The sequence below is a fragment of the Callospermophilus lateralis genome, unplaced genomic scaffold (assembly GCF_048772815.1).
Source record: "Callospermophilus lateralis isolate mCalLat2 unplaced genomic scaffold, mCalLat2.hap1 Scaffold_83, whole genome shotgun sequence".
Classification (NCBI taxonomy): Eukaryota; Metazoa; Chordata; class Mammalia; order Rodentia; family Sciuridae; genus Callospermophilus; species Callospermophilus lateralis.
The window spans coordinates 239361-257203 of NW_027516368.1; the positions used below are offsets into that span (position 1 = coordinate 239361).

Below are 17843 nucleotides of genomic sequence, written 5' to 3' on the forward strand. Positions count from 1 at the left end.
AGAGCGCAGCAGCTGTCCACTGCCCCAGGGGTCCTAGAATGGGGGCAGTAGCCCCGAAGAGGCCTAAGGGCGCTCCGTGAGGACCCCCACTCCCCAAGACAGAGGCCAAGCCCCAGGCCATGCCTCCGTTGCCGCTGGAGTGCCCCCCCCCCCCCCCCCGCAGCAGCCTGGCGCCTCGCTGGTGGTGCAGTACTTCATGATCCCCTGCAACGTCTGTCTGATCCTGCTGGCCACCTCTACGCTGGGCTTCGCGGTGCTGCTCTTCCTCAACAATTGTACGTGGCGGCTGGGCGGGGCCCAAGTGGCCCAGCTTGTGCTGGCCAAGTCCTGCTTCCCTGCTGGCAAGGGTACAGGGCAGGCAGGGTCACAGCCAGGCCAAGGGCCACAACTAGCTTGAATGGGCCACACATTCTTCTGGGGATGGAATTGATTGCTCTGGACCCCTTGAGACCTGTCCTTGGGCTCCTGGCCAGCTGACCCCCATCTTGATGGGGCAGAAACAACTTCCTGTGGGAGTAAGAAAGGGGCAGTTGCACTAGGAATGGGGGGGGGTTGGACTTATCTGGTAAATCTGGTGACTTTACTGGGGACCCATTGGCAGGTGATGGGTGTAAAGCCCTGACCATGCATGCAGCTAGAAGGGCAGAGGAAAATAAGGTCCCCTGCCCTCTTCTCCAGAGTCTGAGCCAGCCTATGGGGGAAGGGCAGAGTGGGAGTGGTGGTCTCTGGAAGGCCTTGCTCAGAGGGCCCTAACTTGGAGATTTGTTTTATTCCAGACAAACATGGGACCCACTTCACACCAGCACCTCCCATGCCTCCTGACGGTGAGTGGGCAGCCTGGGTGGAAGGCACAGCTTGGGGTAGCAAGTGGGCAGGGAACTCCTAGGGTGGGTTCATTCTAGGGTGTGTATTCCAGGGGTGCCAGGTGTCTGGAGACGGGAGGCTGGGCAAGGCAGCCTGGGTTCCTCCTGGGGCATCCACTGAGTGTAAGCCGGGGGTCTCAGCTCCTGGCAGTGCTCAGGCAGGACTCTGGTTTCCCTGGGCCTCAAGATTGGGAGGAACCATAAGAAGTGAGATGCTGGCAGGTGGTGTGGGCAGGGTGGGGGTGGGCAGTGGAGTGGGCTGGTTGTGGGGGGATTCCTCTCCTTTGTCCTCCCTTCTCCATTTTCAGGAAGGGCTGGGCCAGGCAGAGGGGAACCTGGGCTGGGGGGAGGGGGGTGTCTCAGCATGACATGAGGAGTCAGAAAGGCTGGCATCTGTCTCTGGGAGGATGCAAGTGATGGAGGGGTGGGCTGGCCTTCTTGACATCCCTATGGGTTGGGATGTCCTCCCACAAGGCTGCTGGAGCAGGGGCCTCTGTAATCAGGTTAATGTCAGAGGGGAAAAGAAGGCTCTATTGCTGCAGAGGACAAGGACCAAGGGGTCGCCATGGTCTGTTCACCCTTCCTGCATCCTCAGCAGGCGGGTGGGAGCTCTCCGTCCTGCCCCATCCCTGGATTCTCTGTCAGGCGGATGCCTGTCCAGTGTCACAGAGTCACATGTCTAGAGCTGTCTGACATAGGCAGGACATGGGTGGGGAGGACAACCTGAGAGAGCCCTGGGTGGCCTGGGGTGGGGGCATGGCCCTGGGCCTTCTTGTCAGGATGCACCCCTGGGTTGCATTAGTCAGGGCTGCTTACTGAATCATGGGGCACCCAGAAGCAGGAGCTGGATTCATGGGTACAGGATGAAGGGGCTCTGCTGTCCTTCAGTGGCCATCTGGGCAGGGGTCACCTGTGACCAGCTGTTCTTTATTCCTGGAAGCTGCAGGATTATTGACTGCCTTTTTTTTCTTGTGATGCTGGGGATCAAACCCAAGGACCTACCACTGAGTTCCAGCCCTTGCTCCACCCTCTTTTTACTTTTTATTTTGAGACAGGGTCTCACTAAATTTCTGAGACTGGCTTTGAACTTGCAATCCTCCTGCCTCAGCCTCCCAAGTAGCTGGTATCACAAGCGTATTTTCAAATGTACCAGAGTCCCTGGGCTGGGCAGCATTTAGGGTGGGGCAGTAGGAATGAGTGATAGTGGCTGTGGGGACACACATCCTGGACCTGGGCTCTGCTGGGCAACCCATGTCTCTGACAGCAATGCCCCTCCTCACACTGCTCCCACCAGACCTGAAGGCCCCTCAGAGGTCCAAGCCCCACCTGGGCTGTGGGAGGGGTGTCTGTGGCCTCTGAGGTATCTCTTTCTGGGAGATTGCAGTCCTTCTCCTGAGACAAAGGAGCCTTGGGGTCAAAGCAATGCAGCACCCCTTCATGGTATGTGACCCTTGGTATTTGCATGTAATGAGGGGACCAGTGGCTGATGGGGTAAGTGGATGTGGGTACATCCCATTTGTCTCAGACCACTGTCCCCCTTCTGGCCTGGGGCAGGAGGCTGTGACCCAGACAGGTCCCACATCTTCCAGGAAGGGGTCCATGTCCTCCAGTGGGGTGACTAAGGAGGAAGCCAATCTGCACTGGGCTGGGGCTGAGCCCTGAGTGTCTACAGCCTCTCTCCTGAGTCCCTCGATTTAACCCACCCTTCCCGAAGCTGCCCACTTGAGTCCCTGTGCACACCCTAGCCATCAGGACACACATGTGGCCACAAGCAGGGCTCTGGGCGGTGGTTCCATCCCCCAACCGCCCCTAGACCAGGAGGAGATTTAAATATATCAGCGGCATCTGTGGCTATAAAAAGTCCTTCCACCTCTGCACTGCAGCGAGAGGGTGCTCCGGTGGGATGCTCAGTGGCAAGGGAGAGGCTTCCAATGGGGACTGAGCAGGGCATGCATGGTGGGGCCCCCAGAGGTGACCCACTAGGGAACCATGTCACCTAAATTTATGAGGGGTCATGGGCAGCAGGTGTGTCTTGAGTCCAGCTCTTCCATTCCTTAGTAGTGACTTTCAGGAGACCCTGCCCTCAGTTTCCTCTTCTGCTGAGTGGGCTTGAGGAGGGGCATTATGTGTGTGAAGGAGTATGCCTAGGAGGGCCTGGCTGCTGTGGCAGGCCCTGCCTGCACCTGTGCGCAGGTGTGCCTATGTGTGTGCTTGCTGGTGGGCCTCTGGGGGGGGTGGGTCGTCTAGGAGGGCCTGGCTGCTGTGTGTGTGCTTGCTGGTGAGCCTGTGGAGGGGTGGATCATCTAGGAGGGCCTGGCTGCTGTATGTGTGCTTGCTGGTGAGCCTGTGGAGGGTGGGTCATCTAGGAGGGCCTGGCTGCTGTGTGTGTGCTTGCTGGTGAGCCTGTGGAGGGTGGGTCGTCTAGGAGGGCCTGGCTGCTGTGTGTGTGCTTGCTGGTGAGCCTGTGGAGGGTGGGTCGTCTAGGAGGGCCTGGCTGCTGTGTGTGTGCTTGCTGGTGAGCCTGTGGAGGGTGGGTCATCTAGGAGGGCCTGGCTGCTGTGTGTGTGCTTGCTGGTGAGCCTGTGGAGGGTGGGTCATCTAGGAGGGCCTGGCTGCTGTATGTGTGCTTGCTGGTGAGCCTGTGGAGGGTGGGTCGTCTAAGGGGGCCTGGCTGCTGTGTGTGCTTGCTGGTGAGCCTGTGGAGGGGTGGGTCGTCTAGGAGGGCCTGGCTGCTGTATGTGTGCTTGCTGGTGAGCCTGTGGAGGGGTGGGTCATCTAGGAGGGCCTGGCTGCTGTGTGTGTGCTTGCTGGTGAGCCTGTGGAGGGTGGGTCATCTAGGAGGGCCTGGCTGCTGTGGCAGGTCCTGCCTGCACCTGTGCGCAGGTGTGCCTGTGTGTGTGCTTGCTGGTGGGCCTGTGGAGGGGTGGGTCATCTAGGAGGGCCTGGCTGCTGTGGCAGGTCCTGCCTGCACCTGTGCACAGGTGTGCCTGTGTGTGTGCTTGCTGGTGGGCCTGTGGAGGGGTGGGTCATCTAGGAGGGCCTGGCTGCTGTGGCAGGTCTTGCCTGCACCTGTGCGCAGGTGTGCCTGTGTGTGTGCTTGCTGGTGAGCCTGTGGAGGGTGGGTCATCTAGGAGGGCCTGGCTGCTGTGTGTGTGCTTGCTGGTGAGCCTGTGGAGGGTGGGTCATCTAGGAGGGCCTGGCTGCTGTGTGTGTGCTTGCTGGTGAGCCTGTGGAGGGTGGGTCATCTAGGAGGGCCTGGCTGCTGTGTGTGTGCTTGCTGGTGAGCCTGTGGAGGGTGGGTCGTCTAAGGGGGCCTGGCTGCTGTGTGTGCTTGCTGGTGAGCCTGTGGAGGGGTGGGTCGTCTAGGAGGGCCTGGCTGCTGTATGTGTGCTTGCTGGTGAGCCTGTGGAGGGGTGGGTCATCTAGGAGGGCCTGGCTGCTGTGTGTGTGCTTGCTGGTGAGCCTGTGGAGGGTGGGTCATCTAGGAGGGCCTGGCTGCTGTGTGTGTGCTTGCTGGTGAGCCTGTGGAGGGTGGGTCGTCTAGGAGGGCCTGGCTGCTGTGTGTGTGCTTGCTGGTGAGCCTGTGGAGGGTGGGTCATCTAGGAGGGCCTGGCTGCTGTGTGTGTGCTTGCTGGTGAGCCTGTGGAGGGTGGGTCGTCTAGGAGGGCCTGGCTGCTGTATGTGTGCTTGCTGGTGAGCCTGTGGAGGGGTGGGTCATCTAGGAGGGCCTGGCTGCTGTGTGTGTGCTTGCTGGTGAGCCTGTGGAGGGTGGGTCATCTAGGAGGGCCTGGCTGCTGTGTGTGTGCTTGCTGGTGAGCCTGTGGAGGGTGGGTCGTCTAGGAGGGCCTGGCTGCTGTGGCAGGCCCTGCCTGCACCTGTGTGCAGGTGTGCCTGTGTGTGTGCTTGCTGGTGAGCCTGTGGAGGGTGGGTCGTCTAAGGGGGCCTGGCTGCTGTGTGTGCTTGCTGGTGAGCCTGTGGAGGGTGGGTCGTCTAGGAGGGCCTGGCTGCTGTGTGTGTGCTTGCTGGTGAGCCTGTGGAGGGTGGGTCGTCTAAGGGGGCCTGGCTGCTGTGTGTGCTTGCTGGTGAGCCTGTGGAGGGTGGGTCATCTAGGAGGGCCTGGCTGCTGTGGCAGGCCCTGCCTGCACCTGTGCACAGGTGTGCCTGTGTGTGTGCTTGCTGGTGAGCCTGTGGAGGGTGGGTCGTCTAGGAGGGCCTGGCTGCTGTGGCAGGTCTTGCCTGCACCTGTGCGCAGGTGTGCCTGTGTGTGTGCTTGCTGGTGAGCCTGTGGAGGGTGGGTCATCTAGGAGGGCCTGGCTGCTGTGTGTGTGCTTGCTGGTGAGCCTGTGGAGGGGTGGGTCATCTAGGAGGGCCTGGCTGCTGTGGCAGGTCTTGCCTGCACCTGTGCGCAGGTGTGCCTGTGTGTGTGCTTGCTGGTGGGCCTGTGGGGGGGTGGGTCGTCTAGGAGGGCCTGGCTGCTGTGGCAGGCCTTGCCTGCACCTGTGCGCAGGTGTGCCTGTGTGTGTGCTTGCTGGTGGCCCTGTGGGGGGGGTGGGTCGTCTTTGTGTGTATGATTCAAGAAAGTTCAATCAAGAAACTTATCTTCAGCCCTCCCGATCTCCTGGTCCCATGGGCCAGGGAGACACATAAAGGGGCAGTCATGCTATAGGTACCAACAGGGGACCAGGGAGCAGCCCCTCTCCCAGCCTAAGCATGGGACAAAGTGGGGCCCATCCTGAAAGTGGGGATTCCTGAATTAACTTGAGAAGTTACTTTGCTCTGACCAGCTGGTGGTCACACATGTGATCCAGCTGCTATGGGGAGTTTGGTGGGGTCACAAGTTCAAGGCTAGCCTGGGCAGCTCACCAAGACTGTCTCAAAAATAAGAAATGTGAAAATGCCTAAGTATCTCTGGGTTCCATCCCCAGTACCTTAAACCAAGGAAAAAGAGAAGTTACTTTGTCCTGGCAGGGGACAGAAGTAGGGACCAGCGTGGTGTGCTCTTAACTGTGGCTTTATAGTGGAAACATTGATGGACTGTGGAGTGAGAACCAGGTTGTGGTGGGGAGGAGTGTGCTGCTCCCCAAGAACAGCTCTTCCCCGCTGTGGGGTCAGGACCTTGGGAGAGAGCTGGTGGCTCAGGTGACCTGGTGCAGAGAGAGGAAAAGCCCAGGGCACAGATAGCAGAAGCTAAGGAGCCCAGGGGCAGGGAGGTGACTGGGCCCTTGACCCTGGGGTTCAACCCTGGAGACCTTGATCAGCAGGTCCAGCTGAAGCCCAAGAGCACCGCTGGGCATTAGCATGGGCCTATTGGACTTGGCTTGGGAGTCACAAGGAACCTGGGCAAGAAAGAGGGATGTGCCACTAGGAGAGAGAAGGGGAAATGGAGGGAGCTTACATCTTGGCATGAAGAGGGGACACTGGCAGACATAGATTGAGCCAGATTGAGCCAGGACAGAGAGGAGGCCAGTGGTGGTGACCATCCATTATTATAGGTGTAGCTCATTCTCCACTTGGTGCTTGTGCCCGGTGCCTCTTGAGCTTTGCAGTCATTTGGAAGCAGTTCCTACTGTCCCATTCACAGAAAGGGACACTGAGGCATAGTGAGGTGGGGGGAATGGGAACATGGGTGGGGGCAGGGGAGGCAGGCTGTGGCCTCTGTTTTTTCAGCTTTCCAGGGTTGGGTCAGGCAGGTGGAAGCCTGGGGTGGAATGGCAACAGCTGGCTCTAGCTCCTGGGCTATGCACCTCTCCTAGGAGATGGGGAGGGGTCTTCTGCTACATTTCCACCACCTGCGGGAGTTGATGGGAGCCCTGACACCATGACTTATTAATGATAATTGAGCCAGATTAAACATTTATTAGATCCAGGCAGCTGCAACCCCTAATGGACCCACCTCCCCCATGGGTACACTGACCTAAGGAGCCAACCTATCCCCAGTCCCAGTGCTGGGCTCAGGGTGGCTACTTGGGGCTATCCCTAATGACTCTGGGTTTCAGTGTCCCCATGCTCTCTTCGTTTGTACACTGTGACAGAGGACCAGCCTTTCCCTGTGCCCACACGGTGGGACACAGTGGAGGCCTAATGGTGATGGGGCGTGTGCTGCACCCTGCTGTCTGCAGAACTAAGGGCTGAAATGGCAGACTCCGATGACAGGCCCAGCTGTGCCAACAGCTGTGTGAGGCTCTGCAGAGCAGCTGCCCTGGGAGGGGCTGTGGGAGAAGGCTAGGAGCTGGCAAGAGGCCGGGTCAGGCATGGGGAACACCCAGGCACTCCCAGATGAGGCCCCAGAAACTTACGGCCTGAGTTGGGATGAGCCTGGCCTGCGTGGGGGTAACCAGATGGATTCTGGGGCTGATGTGGGAGAGGGCTTTGGGCAGAGTGGGGCCTGACTGCTTGCTTCGGACTTGGCCTGGGGTCCTCTCCTGTTGTGTGTTGGGGAATCTGCTGAGGTGGGATGGGAGTGGGTGGCTTGTCCTGTTGTGGGGACAGGAGGCCCCTCTCCCCTGGTAGAGGGTATAGAGAGTGTTCTCCAGTGAGGAAAGGTCCCTGGGTGAACATGCACAATAGAGTGTCCGTGACACTTGTGGCCATGCGTGGGCTTGAACATGCTTGCACACCCGGGTGTGGATGTGCCTGTGAGGGTTGCAGCAGTGCCCAGCCCTGGGACCTGGCTTCAACAACCCCTCCCTGTGCCCAACCTCAGTTTGCAGGGGAATGCTGTGTGGCTTTGGCGCGGTCTGTGAGCCCAGTGCAGAGGATCCAGGCCAGGCCTCCTGCGTGTGCAAGAAGAGCGCCTGTCCTGCTGTTGTGGCGCCAGTGTGCGGCTCAGATGCCTCCACCTATAGCAACAAGTGCGAGCTGTAGCGTGCACAGTGCCGCCTGCAGCGGCGAATCCGCCTGCTCCGCCGCGGACCCTGTGGTAAGGGAGTGTGCCCAGCGTGGGCGGGGGGGGGGGGTGGGCCAGGTGTTGGAGGTGGACAGACAGCCAGGGTGACCCCACCCTGCCATCCACAGGCTCCCGGGACCCCTGCTCCAATGTGACCTGCAGCTTCGGCAGTACCTGAGCACCCTCCGCCAATGGGCAGACCGCCTCCTGCCTGTGTCCCACGACCTGCCGCGGGGCCCCGGAGGGCACCGTGTGTGGCAGTGATGGTATGGACTACCCCGATGAATGCCAGCTGCTGCGCCAGGCATGTGCACGCCAGGAGAACATCTTTAGGAAGTTCGACGGCCCCTGTGGTGAGTGTCCGCCCCATGTGAGGCTCCTCTCCTTGGGCGTGCAGGCAATAACCCTGACTCCTGCCTGTCCGCCCCCAGACCCCTGCCAGGGAGCCCATGCTGACACGAACCGCGTCTGCCGTGTGAACCCACACACTCGCCGTCCAGAGATGCTCCTGCGCCCAGAGACCTGCCCTCCCTGGCATTTGCCTGTGTGTGGGGATGATGGGGTCACCTATGCAAATGACTGCATCATGGGTCGCTCAGGGGCTATCTGCGGTCTGCTCCTCCAGAAAGTGCGCTCTGGCCAGTGCCAGCCTGGAGGTGGGCTGCTTCCCCTGCACACAGTGTGCCCCCTGCCTTCGTGTCCGTCGGGTCCCTGCTGTGGAGGTGCTGGTGTGGTTCTGGCCTCTCTGATCTCCTTGCCCACCCTCAGACCAGTGCTCCGGGACCTGCCAGTTCAGTGCCATTTGCCTGTCCCGCCGTGGCCGACCCTGCTGCTCCTGCGACCGTGTCACCTGTGATGGAGCCTACAGACCGGTGTGTGCCCAGGATGGGCACACATATGACAACGACTGTTGGCGCCAGCAGGCTGAGTGCCGGCAGCAGTGAGCCATCCCTCCCAGGCACCAGGGCCCGTGTGGTGAGCACCCTGTGGTCCCCGCCATCAGTCCTTGCCCACCATCACATGCCATCTTCATTCCTTGGCACCCACCTCCCAGGGTCTTGGGCCAGGGTGGGTCCCCTGGGAGGGTGCAGGGTGTGGAGGGTAGAGGCTGCGAGAGGGTGCCTGGATACGTGGGGAGGTGGTCAGAGATGGGCCTGCACTTGGCCGTGCAAGTCCAGGCTGCAGGTCCTCTAGTCTGTCTGCCCATCCATCTCTGTTCTGCCTGAGGGTACAGATTGCTTGGGTGGGCAGGAAGTGGATACAGCGGCGGGGTCCCTCACTCTTGGGACATGACTGTCACCAGCCCCTTCAGAGGCAGGATCTCAGTTGATTTCAAGGAGCCATTGGAGGGTGGAGGCAGCTGGGAAGTGGCCAGCATGTCCCATGGGGACCAGGGCTGCAGTGACCCTGTGACCATCTGGGTCAATCCTCTGTCCATCTCTCTGGTCTGTCTTTCTGCATCTGTCTTCTCCTCAGTCCTTCCCTCTTGTCTCCTCCTCTTGTGTCTTCCAGCCTGACCTGCTGGCAGGATGAGGTGCCGCGCCTGCCCACCAGGAGCCCACAGCCCGAGGTCTGCCCCTTGTGTGGCTGGGGAGGGTGGCTCGCTACTGCCTGGCCTTGTGGTTCTCAGAGCAAGTGGACAGACACCTCCTCCCCGTGCAGCCCTGGGTGTGACTCTGGGGTGCAGACTCCTCTTAGCCTGGAGAGAGCCCCCACATGCATGGGTGTCCCAGGGCTGCTGGTGGTCGGGGTCAGTGGCCTGCTGTGGGCAGTCAGGAGGCTCCCGTGTCCCCATCTGCCTCTGTCGTGTGTCTGTCCCTTTCTTTGCTATGTCCTGCACATCTAGCTCTTCCTTGACCACCCCACCCTGGGAGAGGGCCTGCTGCGTGGGGCTGGGGGCTCTGCCCATTATGGGGGGTAGCAGGTGGGCTGAGTGCCCTGTCCTTCCCAGACCAGGCTCCGTCCCCGTGCCGTGGGTTGCAGTGTGCATTCGGGGCGACGTGCGCGGTGAAGAACCGGGAGGCTGCCTGCGAGTGCCAGCAGGCGTGTGCAGGCGCCTATGACCCCGTGTGCGGCAGTGACGGCGTCACCTATGGCAGCACCTGCGAGCTGGAGGCCATGGCCTGTGCCCTTGGGCGGGATATCCGGGTGGCCCGCAGAGGACCCTGTGGTCAGTAGTGGACAAGCAGGCCTGGGGGGTATGGCCTTCCTGACACAGTGGTGACAGAGCCCCCTTCCCAGACCGATGCGGGCAGTGCCGTTTTGGAGCCCTGTGCGAGGCCAAGACTGGGCGCTGTGTGTGCCCCTCTGAGTGTGTGGCCTCAGCCCAACCCGTGTGTGGTTCTGATGGGCACATGTATGCCAGCGAGTGTGAGCTGCATGTCCACGCCTGCACGCACCAGATAAGCCTGCATGTGGCATCAGCTGGACACTGTCGTGAGTGGGGCCATGGGGGCCAGCGGGCTAGGGTCCCACCACTCTCCGGCTGGGTCTGCTGACCCCTGCTGGCTCCATAAGTTTCAGAGACCTGTGGAGACACAGTGTGTGCCTTTGGGGCTGTGTGCTCAGCCGGGCAGTCTGTGTGTCCTCGTTGTGAGCGCCCCCGCCTGGCCCCGTGTGTGGCAGCGATGGTGTCACCTACCGCAGTGCGTGTGAGTTACGGGAGGCTGCCTGCCAGCAGCAGATACAGCATGAGGAAGCCCGGGCAGGGCCCTGTGAACAGGGTAGGCTTGGGCAGCTGCCTGAGCTGTGGGGCACCAGCCTCAGGGGAGAACCTGTGGGTGAACTGCCCTTCTTCCCCACAGCTGAGTGTGGCTCAGGAGGCTCCGGCTCTGGGGAGGACAGCGAGTGTGAGCAGGAACTCTGCTGGCAGCGTGGCGGGGTGTGGGATGAGGACTCAGAGGATGGACCATGCGTCTGCGATTTCAGCTGCCAGGGTGTTCTCAGGAGACCGGTGAGCCCCCACCTCCCCCATCAGTAGGGGGGCAGTGAGGAAGGGGCCAAGGCTGCCCACGCTGACCCCACCCCTCCAGGTGTGCGGCTCAGATGGGTTCACCTATGGCAGTGAGTGTGACCTGAAGAGGGCCGGGTTCGAGTCTCAAGGAGAGTTGTAGGTCGCAGCTCAGGGACCCTGCCATGGTGAGTCGGCCAGGGCACATTCTTGTAGGCTTGTGCAGCAGCCTCTGCACTTCTGTGTGTGCATATTCAAAGGTGTATGACTGCACTGGTTTAGGCACGTGGGCATCCATGTGTGCTGTGGTATGCTTGTGGTCTTGTGTGTTCTTCTGAGTAAAAGCACTGATACGTGCACTGTGGACACAAGCCCGTCTGTTCAAAGTATGCACCACACTCAGGAGGGTGGGCAGGAGGATTGTGAGTTTGAGCCCAGCCTGAGCCATGCAGTGAGATCCTGCCTCATAAAAGCAAGCGTATGCCAACTACCTACTGCAGGTCAGGCCAGGCTTCTATGCAGGAGACAGCAGAAAACCACAGGGCACCTTCTTGGCCCTTTTGCTCTTCTGTGCAGGAACTGACAGTGGTCTGTAAATGCCACATGTCACACGCGAGTGCTCACGGTATGCTCATGCACGTTCACAGATGTGTCTGTACAGTTGTATATAAATGTGCATGGTTTGGAGGAATGTGAGTGCGTGTCCGTCTTCATGTGTGTGTGCTGCCTTTACACTTATCTGTGTGTCCATAGCTCTGTGTACACACAAGGCTGTGTCCGTGACTTTGGGTTTCTGTGTGTATGTGGACCTGTATGTTTCCTGTGTGCTGGGTCCTACATGTGGCACTTGCATGTCCTTGTATGATTATGGTGGCCTCACCCAGGGCCTCAGCCTCAGATTCCAGACCTGAGGGGCATGGTGTCAGGCTGAGTGGTGGTGTGGAGGAGGTTGAGGCAGAGGGGTGGGCATAAGCACTGCCTCAAGTCTGACCCCACACCCCTCTCTGCAGGCCTCACCTTGGCCCCACTGCTGCCTGCAGCCCCTGCTCACTGTGCCCAGACCCCCTACGGATGCTGCCAGGATAATGTCACTGCTGCCCGGGGTGTGGGCCTGGCCGGTTGCCCCAGTGAGTACCTGAGTACCCTCACCCCTGGCCTGGCACAGCTGTGTGACTGTGCTGACCCTGTCTCTCCCCTTCCCTTGCAGGCACTTGCCAGTGCAACCCGCACGGCTCCTACGGAGGCACCTGTGACCCAGCCACAGGCCAGTGCTCTTGCCGGCCAGGCGTGGGCGGCCTCAAGTGCGACCGATGTGAGCCTGGTTTCTGGAACTTCCGTGGCATTGTCACTGACAGCCGGAGTGGCTGTACTCGTGAGTGACAGGGCCCCAGGGCTGGCTGCCACTCAAGTCCTCCTGCCTGTCCACCCCCATCCCTGTGCTCAGGCCCTGGCCTGAACTGCACCTGGCAGGCTCTGCAGCAGGTGGAGAAGACTGTCTAAGTACAGACTCAGGCTCCCCTCCCCGCAGCTTGCAGCTGTGACCCCCGGGGCGCTGTGCGGGATGACTGTGAGCAGATAACTGGGCTGTGCTCTTGTAAGCCAGGCGTTGCTGGTCCCAAGTGTGGGCAGTGTCCTGATGGCCACACCCTGGGCCCCACCGGCTGTGAGGCAGGTGAGGACAAGATCTGGGCTGGCCTGGGGTTTGCTGTACAGAGGGACAGCCTGAGCTGGTGCAGATTCTGTGTCCACCCCAGATCCCTCAGCACTGGTGACCTGTGCGGAGATGCACTGTGAGTTTGGCGCTTCCTGTGTGGAAGAGGCAGGTTCTGCCCACTGCATCTGCCCAGCCCTCACCTGCCCAGAGGCCAGTGCCACCAAGGTGAGCAAGGTGAGGGTGGAGAGTGTGAAGGGCAGTGGGTGGGGGAACCGCCTGAGTGCCCTTGCCTTGCGCCTCAGGTCTGTGGATCAGATGGTATCACCTACGGCAGCGAGTACCAACTGAAGACCATCGCCTGCCGCCAGGGCTTGGACATCTTCACCCAGAGCCTCGGCCCGTGCCAGGGTAGGGTCTGGGAGCCACCACCCAGCACTGACAGGAGGGCCTTGCCCTCCCCGACTCCAGCCCCAGCTTTTCTCTCCTTACAGAGGCTGCTGTTCCTGGCGCTCACCCAACCCCCAGGGCCACGACAGCCCCGGGGCACTTGCCAAGTGAGCCTCTGCTGCCTCCACCCAGTGACCTCCCCCTGGCTCTCAGCAGTACCCCCCAGAGCCGGCCCACCCCTCCACCCACCTTATGACCTCGGACCACAGCCAGCCTCCCCAAGACCACAGCTCGGCCCGCGCTGACCATGCCCCTCATAGAAACCTCCACTGCAACCAGTCTCTCCGCGTCTGCCTTTGGAGAATCTGGCAGCACTGATGGGAGTGGCGATGAGGAACTAAGTGGGGACCAGGAGGCCAGTGGGGGGGCTCTGGGGGTCAGCAGGGGCTCGGGGACGTGGGTGGGCCTGGGGTGAGCAGGGCTCTGGGGTGTGGGGCAGGCCTGGGAGGTGAGTAGGGGCTCAGGGACATGGGACAGGCCTGGGGAGTGAGCAGGTGCTCTGGGACATGGGACAGGCCTGGGGAGTGAGCAGGGGCTTGTTGGGGCACGACCCAGAGAGGCTCCCACCTGTGGCTGGACTCAGACTTCGCATCCCTAGGACTGGAACTCTCCATGGACAGCAGTGTGGTGACACCTGGACCACCCATTGAGAGAGCCTCCTGCTACAACTCACCTTTGGGCTGCTATTCAGATGGCAAGACACCTTCACTGGACGCAGAGGGCTCCAACTGTCCTGGTGAGTGGGTGGCAGGGCAGGTGGAGCTTGAGGAGCAGCCTGGGCAGCCATGGGTGCTGCTCCTACCCGCTGGCAGCAGGTGGGTCCAGGTTTTATGGTCTTTGGTCTCAAATGTGTATGAGTTCTTGGGGATCCGGCACCCATGTGCACACGTGTGGTCTCAGCCCTAACACTTGTGCGTGCCCAGGACCGTGTAGCTAACCCGTCTCTCTCCTTGCAAGCAAGCCTGGGGCAACTGCTCTGAGGAGTCTGCCTGGTAACTGACGCCAGCCCTGGTCACTAACCTCATGACCATCTGACTAACATCCACCTGCCCCTGTACCCTATGTGGCTTGCTCCAGGGGCCTGCACCAGGCCGGTACCAGGCAGGGCCTCACCGCCCCTTCTCCCACAGCCACCAAGGCGTACCAGGGCGTGCTGGAGCTGGAGGGGGTTGAGGGGCAAGAGCTGTTCTACACACCCAAAATGGCCGACCCCAAGTCAGAGCTGTTTGGGGAGACAGCCAGGAGCATCGAGAGCACTGTAAGTGGGGGCGTCCCCCCAGGTCAGACCCAGAGGGGGCCAGGGCAGGAACCCCACAGTGTAAGGGGACCGATTTCAGTGCTTTGAGCGGTGCCCAGTATCCTCACTCACTCCCTGGATGACCTTTTCCGGAACTCAGACATCAAAAAGGACTTCCGGGGTGTCCACCTGCGGGACCTGGGGCCTGGCAGATCAGTCCTTGCCACTGTGGATGTGCACTTTGACCCCAGTGAGATCCCCACGCTAAGTCTCTCCCAGGAGGTGATGGGTAGGGGCTGCACAGGGCCAGGCCATGCTCAGTACCCCCTCTTCCCCAGCCACAGCCTTCAGGGCACCTGACGTGGGCCGGGCCCTGCTTTGGGAGATCCAGGCCTCCAGGCCCCGGGCCCTGGTGGTGAGGAGGCCTCTGCAAGAGCACGTGCAGTTCATGGACTTTGGTGAGCACCAGGCCGGGCCTCCTTGTCTGTTCCCATCCTCCACTGCCCCGCCCCCTGCTCCTTGCAGACCCTGACCACTCCCTGCCCCACAGACTGGTTTCCTGCATTCTTCATGGGAGCCACCATAGGAGCCACCGCTGCAGTGGCCACAGCCAGAGCTACCACTGTGGGCCAACCACCTTCCTCCGTGACCCCTCGGGTCCACCCCAGTCACACCAGCAGGCCCATTGGAAGGACCACGGCCCCCCAACACACACACCGGCCCCCCACCACAGCTCCCGGCCATGTGGCTGGACACCAGCCTTTGCTCCCCAGTCCCAAGCAGCACCCAAGGTCCTGTGATTCTCAGCCCTGCCTGCATGGGGGGACCTGCCAGGACCAGGACTCTGGCAGGGGCTTCACCTGCAGCTGCCCAGCAGGCAGGGGAGGCACCTTCTGTGAGGACGGTAGGCGCTTCTGTCCACCTCTCTGGAAGGACAGGGAGGCTGATGGGGGCAAGGAGGGAGGGCAGAGATAAGCCACCAGCAGGAGGTGGTAGGGGCAGGGTCCTGGGTACTCTTCCAGCTCACCCTCCCTATCCCCTGCAGTGCTTCGCCCCTCTGTCTCTGTTCCTGCCTTTGGGGATACCTCCTTTCTGGCCTTCCCCACCCTCCGTGCATATCACACGCTGGCCTGGCGCTGGAATTCTGATCCCTGTAGCCTCAGGGACTGCTGCTATACAATGGCAACGCACGTGACAAGGACTTCCTGGCACTGGAGCTGCTGCTCGGTGGGCGCGTTCAGCTCAGGTGCAGAGAGGGTGGGGCCAGGGCCTTCCAGGGAGGAATTTGTGGGTGGTTCCTGACCAGACTGTGGTTGGAGCCAGGCCAGTGCTCTAAGCACCTGCTTGGGTCTCCAGGTTTGACACAGGTTCTGGACCAGCAATACTGACAAGCTCAGTACCTGTGGAACCAGGCCGGTGGCACCGCCTACAACTATCACGGCATTGGCGCCAAGGCACACTGTCTGTGGATGGCGGGACCCCAGTTCTGGGTGAGAGCCCCAGTGGCACAGATGGCCTCAACCTAGATACCGACCTCTTTATGGGCGGAGTCCCAGAGGACCAGGCTGATGTGTGAGCAAGAGGGTGGAGCATGCATCAAACTGGGTCTCTGACCTTGATCTTGCCTGGGACTCCACCAGAGCAACCTCCATTGGATAGCAAATAGGATCAGAAGAATGGTGTGGGTGTGGCTAGGACCCTGAGCTCAGCTGGGGCTCCTGGCCCTTCCCTGTCTCATCTGGGTGGCTTACCTTTGGTGCCAGAGTGAGGAGGGCCTGGGCTGACCCTTACCTCCAGTCCTAACCCTTAACCTCGGCCCCACCCTCTGGTTGGTCCTCTTTGTGGGACTGGCCGCTTTGTCTAAAGGGTGATGGGATGGAGCAGCTCTGACTTCTGACCCTAACTGTAACCCTGTGACTCTGGCCGCGAGAAGGAGGCCTCTGCCTGAGCTTACTCTGACCCCTTCCTGTGGCAGGGCCCATGAGGGGACCTCCGTTGGCGTGGGCCTGAAGGGCTGCATCTGCCTGCTGGATGTCAACAATCAGCGCCTGGAGCTGGGCCCCTGGCAGGGGGTTGTGTCCCGCAGCTCCGGTGTGGGAGAGTGTGGAGAGCACCCCTGCTTGCCCAGCCCCTATGGTGGGGCACCATGCCAGGCCCTGGGAGATGACATGTTTCACTGCCAGTGTCCACCTGGCCGATTTGGCGAGGGCAGGCTGGGATCCGGGTGAGGGCTAGGAACCAGGTGTCGGGGGGCCTGCCTTCTTGGAACTCACCTCCATCTCCCTCCAGGCCCAACCTGTACAGAAGAGAAGAGCCCCTGCCAGCCGAACCCCTGCCACGGTGCAGCCCCCTGCCGCGTGCTACCCAAGGGCGGGGCCAAGTGCGAGTGCCCCGCAGGACGTAGAGGCACGCTCTGCCAGACAGGTAGGGGCACCAGGCTGTCGGGAGGGGACAAGAAGTCAGGGTCAAATGTTCAGTTTGAATTGTGGCCCAGTCTTCGGGTCCAGGAAGAGTTGGGATTTGGGTCCTGTGGGTTTCCATCGAGTTAGGCAGGACAGTGGGGTACACGGCCTGAGTGAGCCCTGTCCTCTCTCGGCAGTGTCTGAGATGGACGGTAGTGCCCAGCCCTTCCTGGCGGACTTCCATGGCTTTTCCTACCTGGAGCTGAGAGGCTTGCACACCTTTGAAAGAGACCTGGGGTCAGTAGGGTAGGTGAGGCAGAGGAGGGGAGGCAGCCTGCAGGGAAGGGGCAGTGAGACACCCTGACCCACGTGACCCAGGGAGAAGATGGCCCTCGAGGTGGTGTTCTTGGCCCGAGGACCCAGTGGTTTGCTCCTGTACAATGGGCAAAAGAAAGATGGCAAAGGGGACTTCGTGTCACTGGCCCTGCATGACCAGCACCTGGAATTCCGCTATGACCTGGGCAAAGGGGCAGCAGTCATCAGGTGGGCAAGCATGAGGGCTGGGGGCTCTGTCCTGGGCTGCCCACAGGGAGGGCCTGGAGGCCTGGGACTGGACAGGGGTAAGGTTGGGGCTCCTGACATTGTCACTCAATGGGTAGGCAGAGCCCACAGCCTGCTCACTCAGCCTCTTCCTCACAGGAGCAAGGAACCCATAGCCCTGGGCTCTTGGATTAGGGTCTTGGTGGAGAGAAACGGCCGTAAGGGTGCCCTGCATGTGGGTGATGGGCCCCGAGTGCTGGGAGAGTCCCCGGTGAGTGTCTGAGGTGTGAGGAGGGTCCAAGTGTCCCCCCACCCTGCCCTGCTTCTACGCCTCCTCCTCCTCCTCCTGGGGGCTTGGCAGCCCCCATGCCAGTTCTTACAAAACTCTTTGACTGTTGGGCTTGATTTTTGTCTTTTGATTTAATTCTATGTTTTGAACATGTTTTTTTGTTTATGTGGTTCAAATATAAACCCATGTTAAAATACACTGAAAACTCACCTATATTCTGTGCCCACTAAACTTTAACCATTACCTTTCATGAACAACTGATTTAATTGTTTCTAGTATATATTCTTACTGTTTCTTGTTCTGGTAGGATGCAATAACAATGATATGTTATTATGTAAATTTCTTTCTTACCCAAAAGGGAGTGCTCCTGTATATCCTGTCTGCCCCTTATTTTTCACTCAATGAAGTAACCTGGAAAACACTCCACATATGCAAAAATCTTAACTTTCCATGGTATAGATAGACCAAAATTGGAACTAAACAAATGAATTAGGGCTATTTCTGAATGGCATTTCTTAACAATATTTCTGTATTGAATAGCTCTGGGAATCTATTTTACATTATTGCAAATGTAC

General features: G+C 60.2%; 1 protein-coding gene across 1 annotated transcript; it reads left to right on the plus strand.

The window, feature by feature from the left end:
• The first annotated feature begins 166 nt into the window (after positions 1-166).
• On the plus strand, positions 167-17262 carry LOC143641035 (agrin-like). Its single transcript, XM_077108475.1, is given in 31 exon segments — positions 167-275; positions 777-824; positions 7567-7782; positions 7878-8102; positions 8181-8405; positions 8518-8724; positions 9701-9919; positions 9991-10185; positions 10273-10344; positions 10347-10472; positions 10554-10702; positions 10782-10887; positions 11710-11826; positions 11907-12071; positions 12228-12371; positions 12454-12578; positions 12656-12761; positions 12845-13186; positions 13399-13536; positions 13931-14056; positions 14171-14287; positions 14376-14495; positions 14588-14941; positions 15083-15163; positions 15166-15283; positions 15394-15609; positions 16013-16239; positions 16327-16461; positions 16637-16736; positions 16818-16982; positions 17139-17262. Coding segments are annotated over 31 exon segments (4887 nt in total). The 5' UTR covers positions 167-196.
• Positions 17263-17843: the final 581 nt, after the last annotated feature.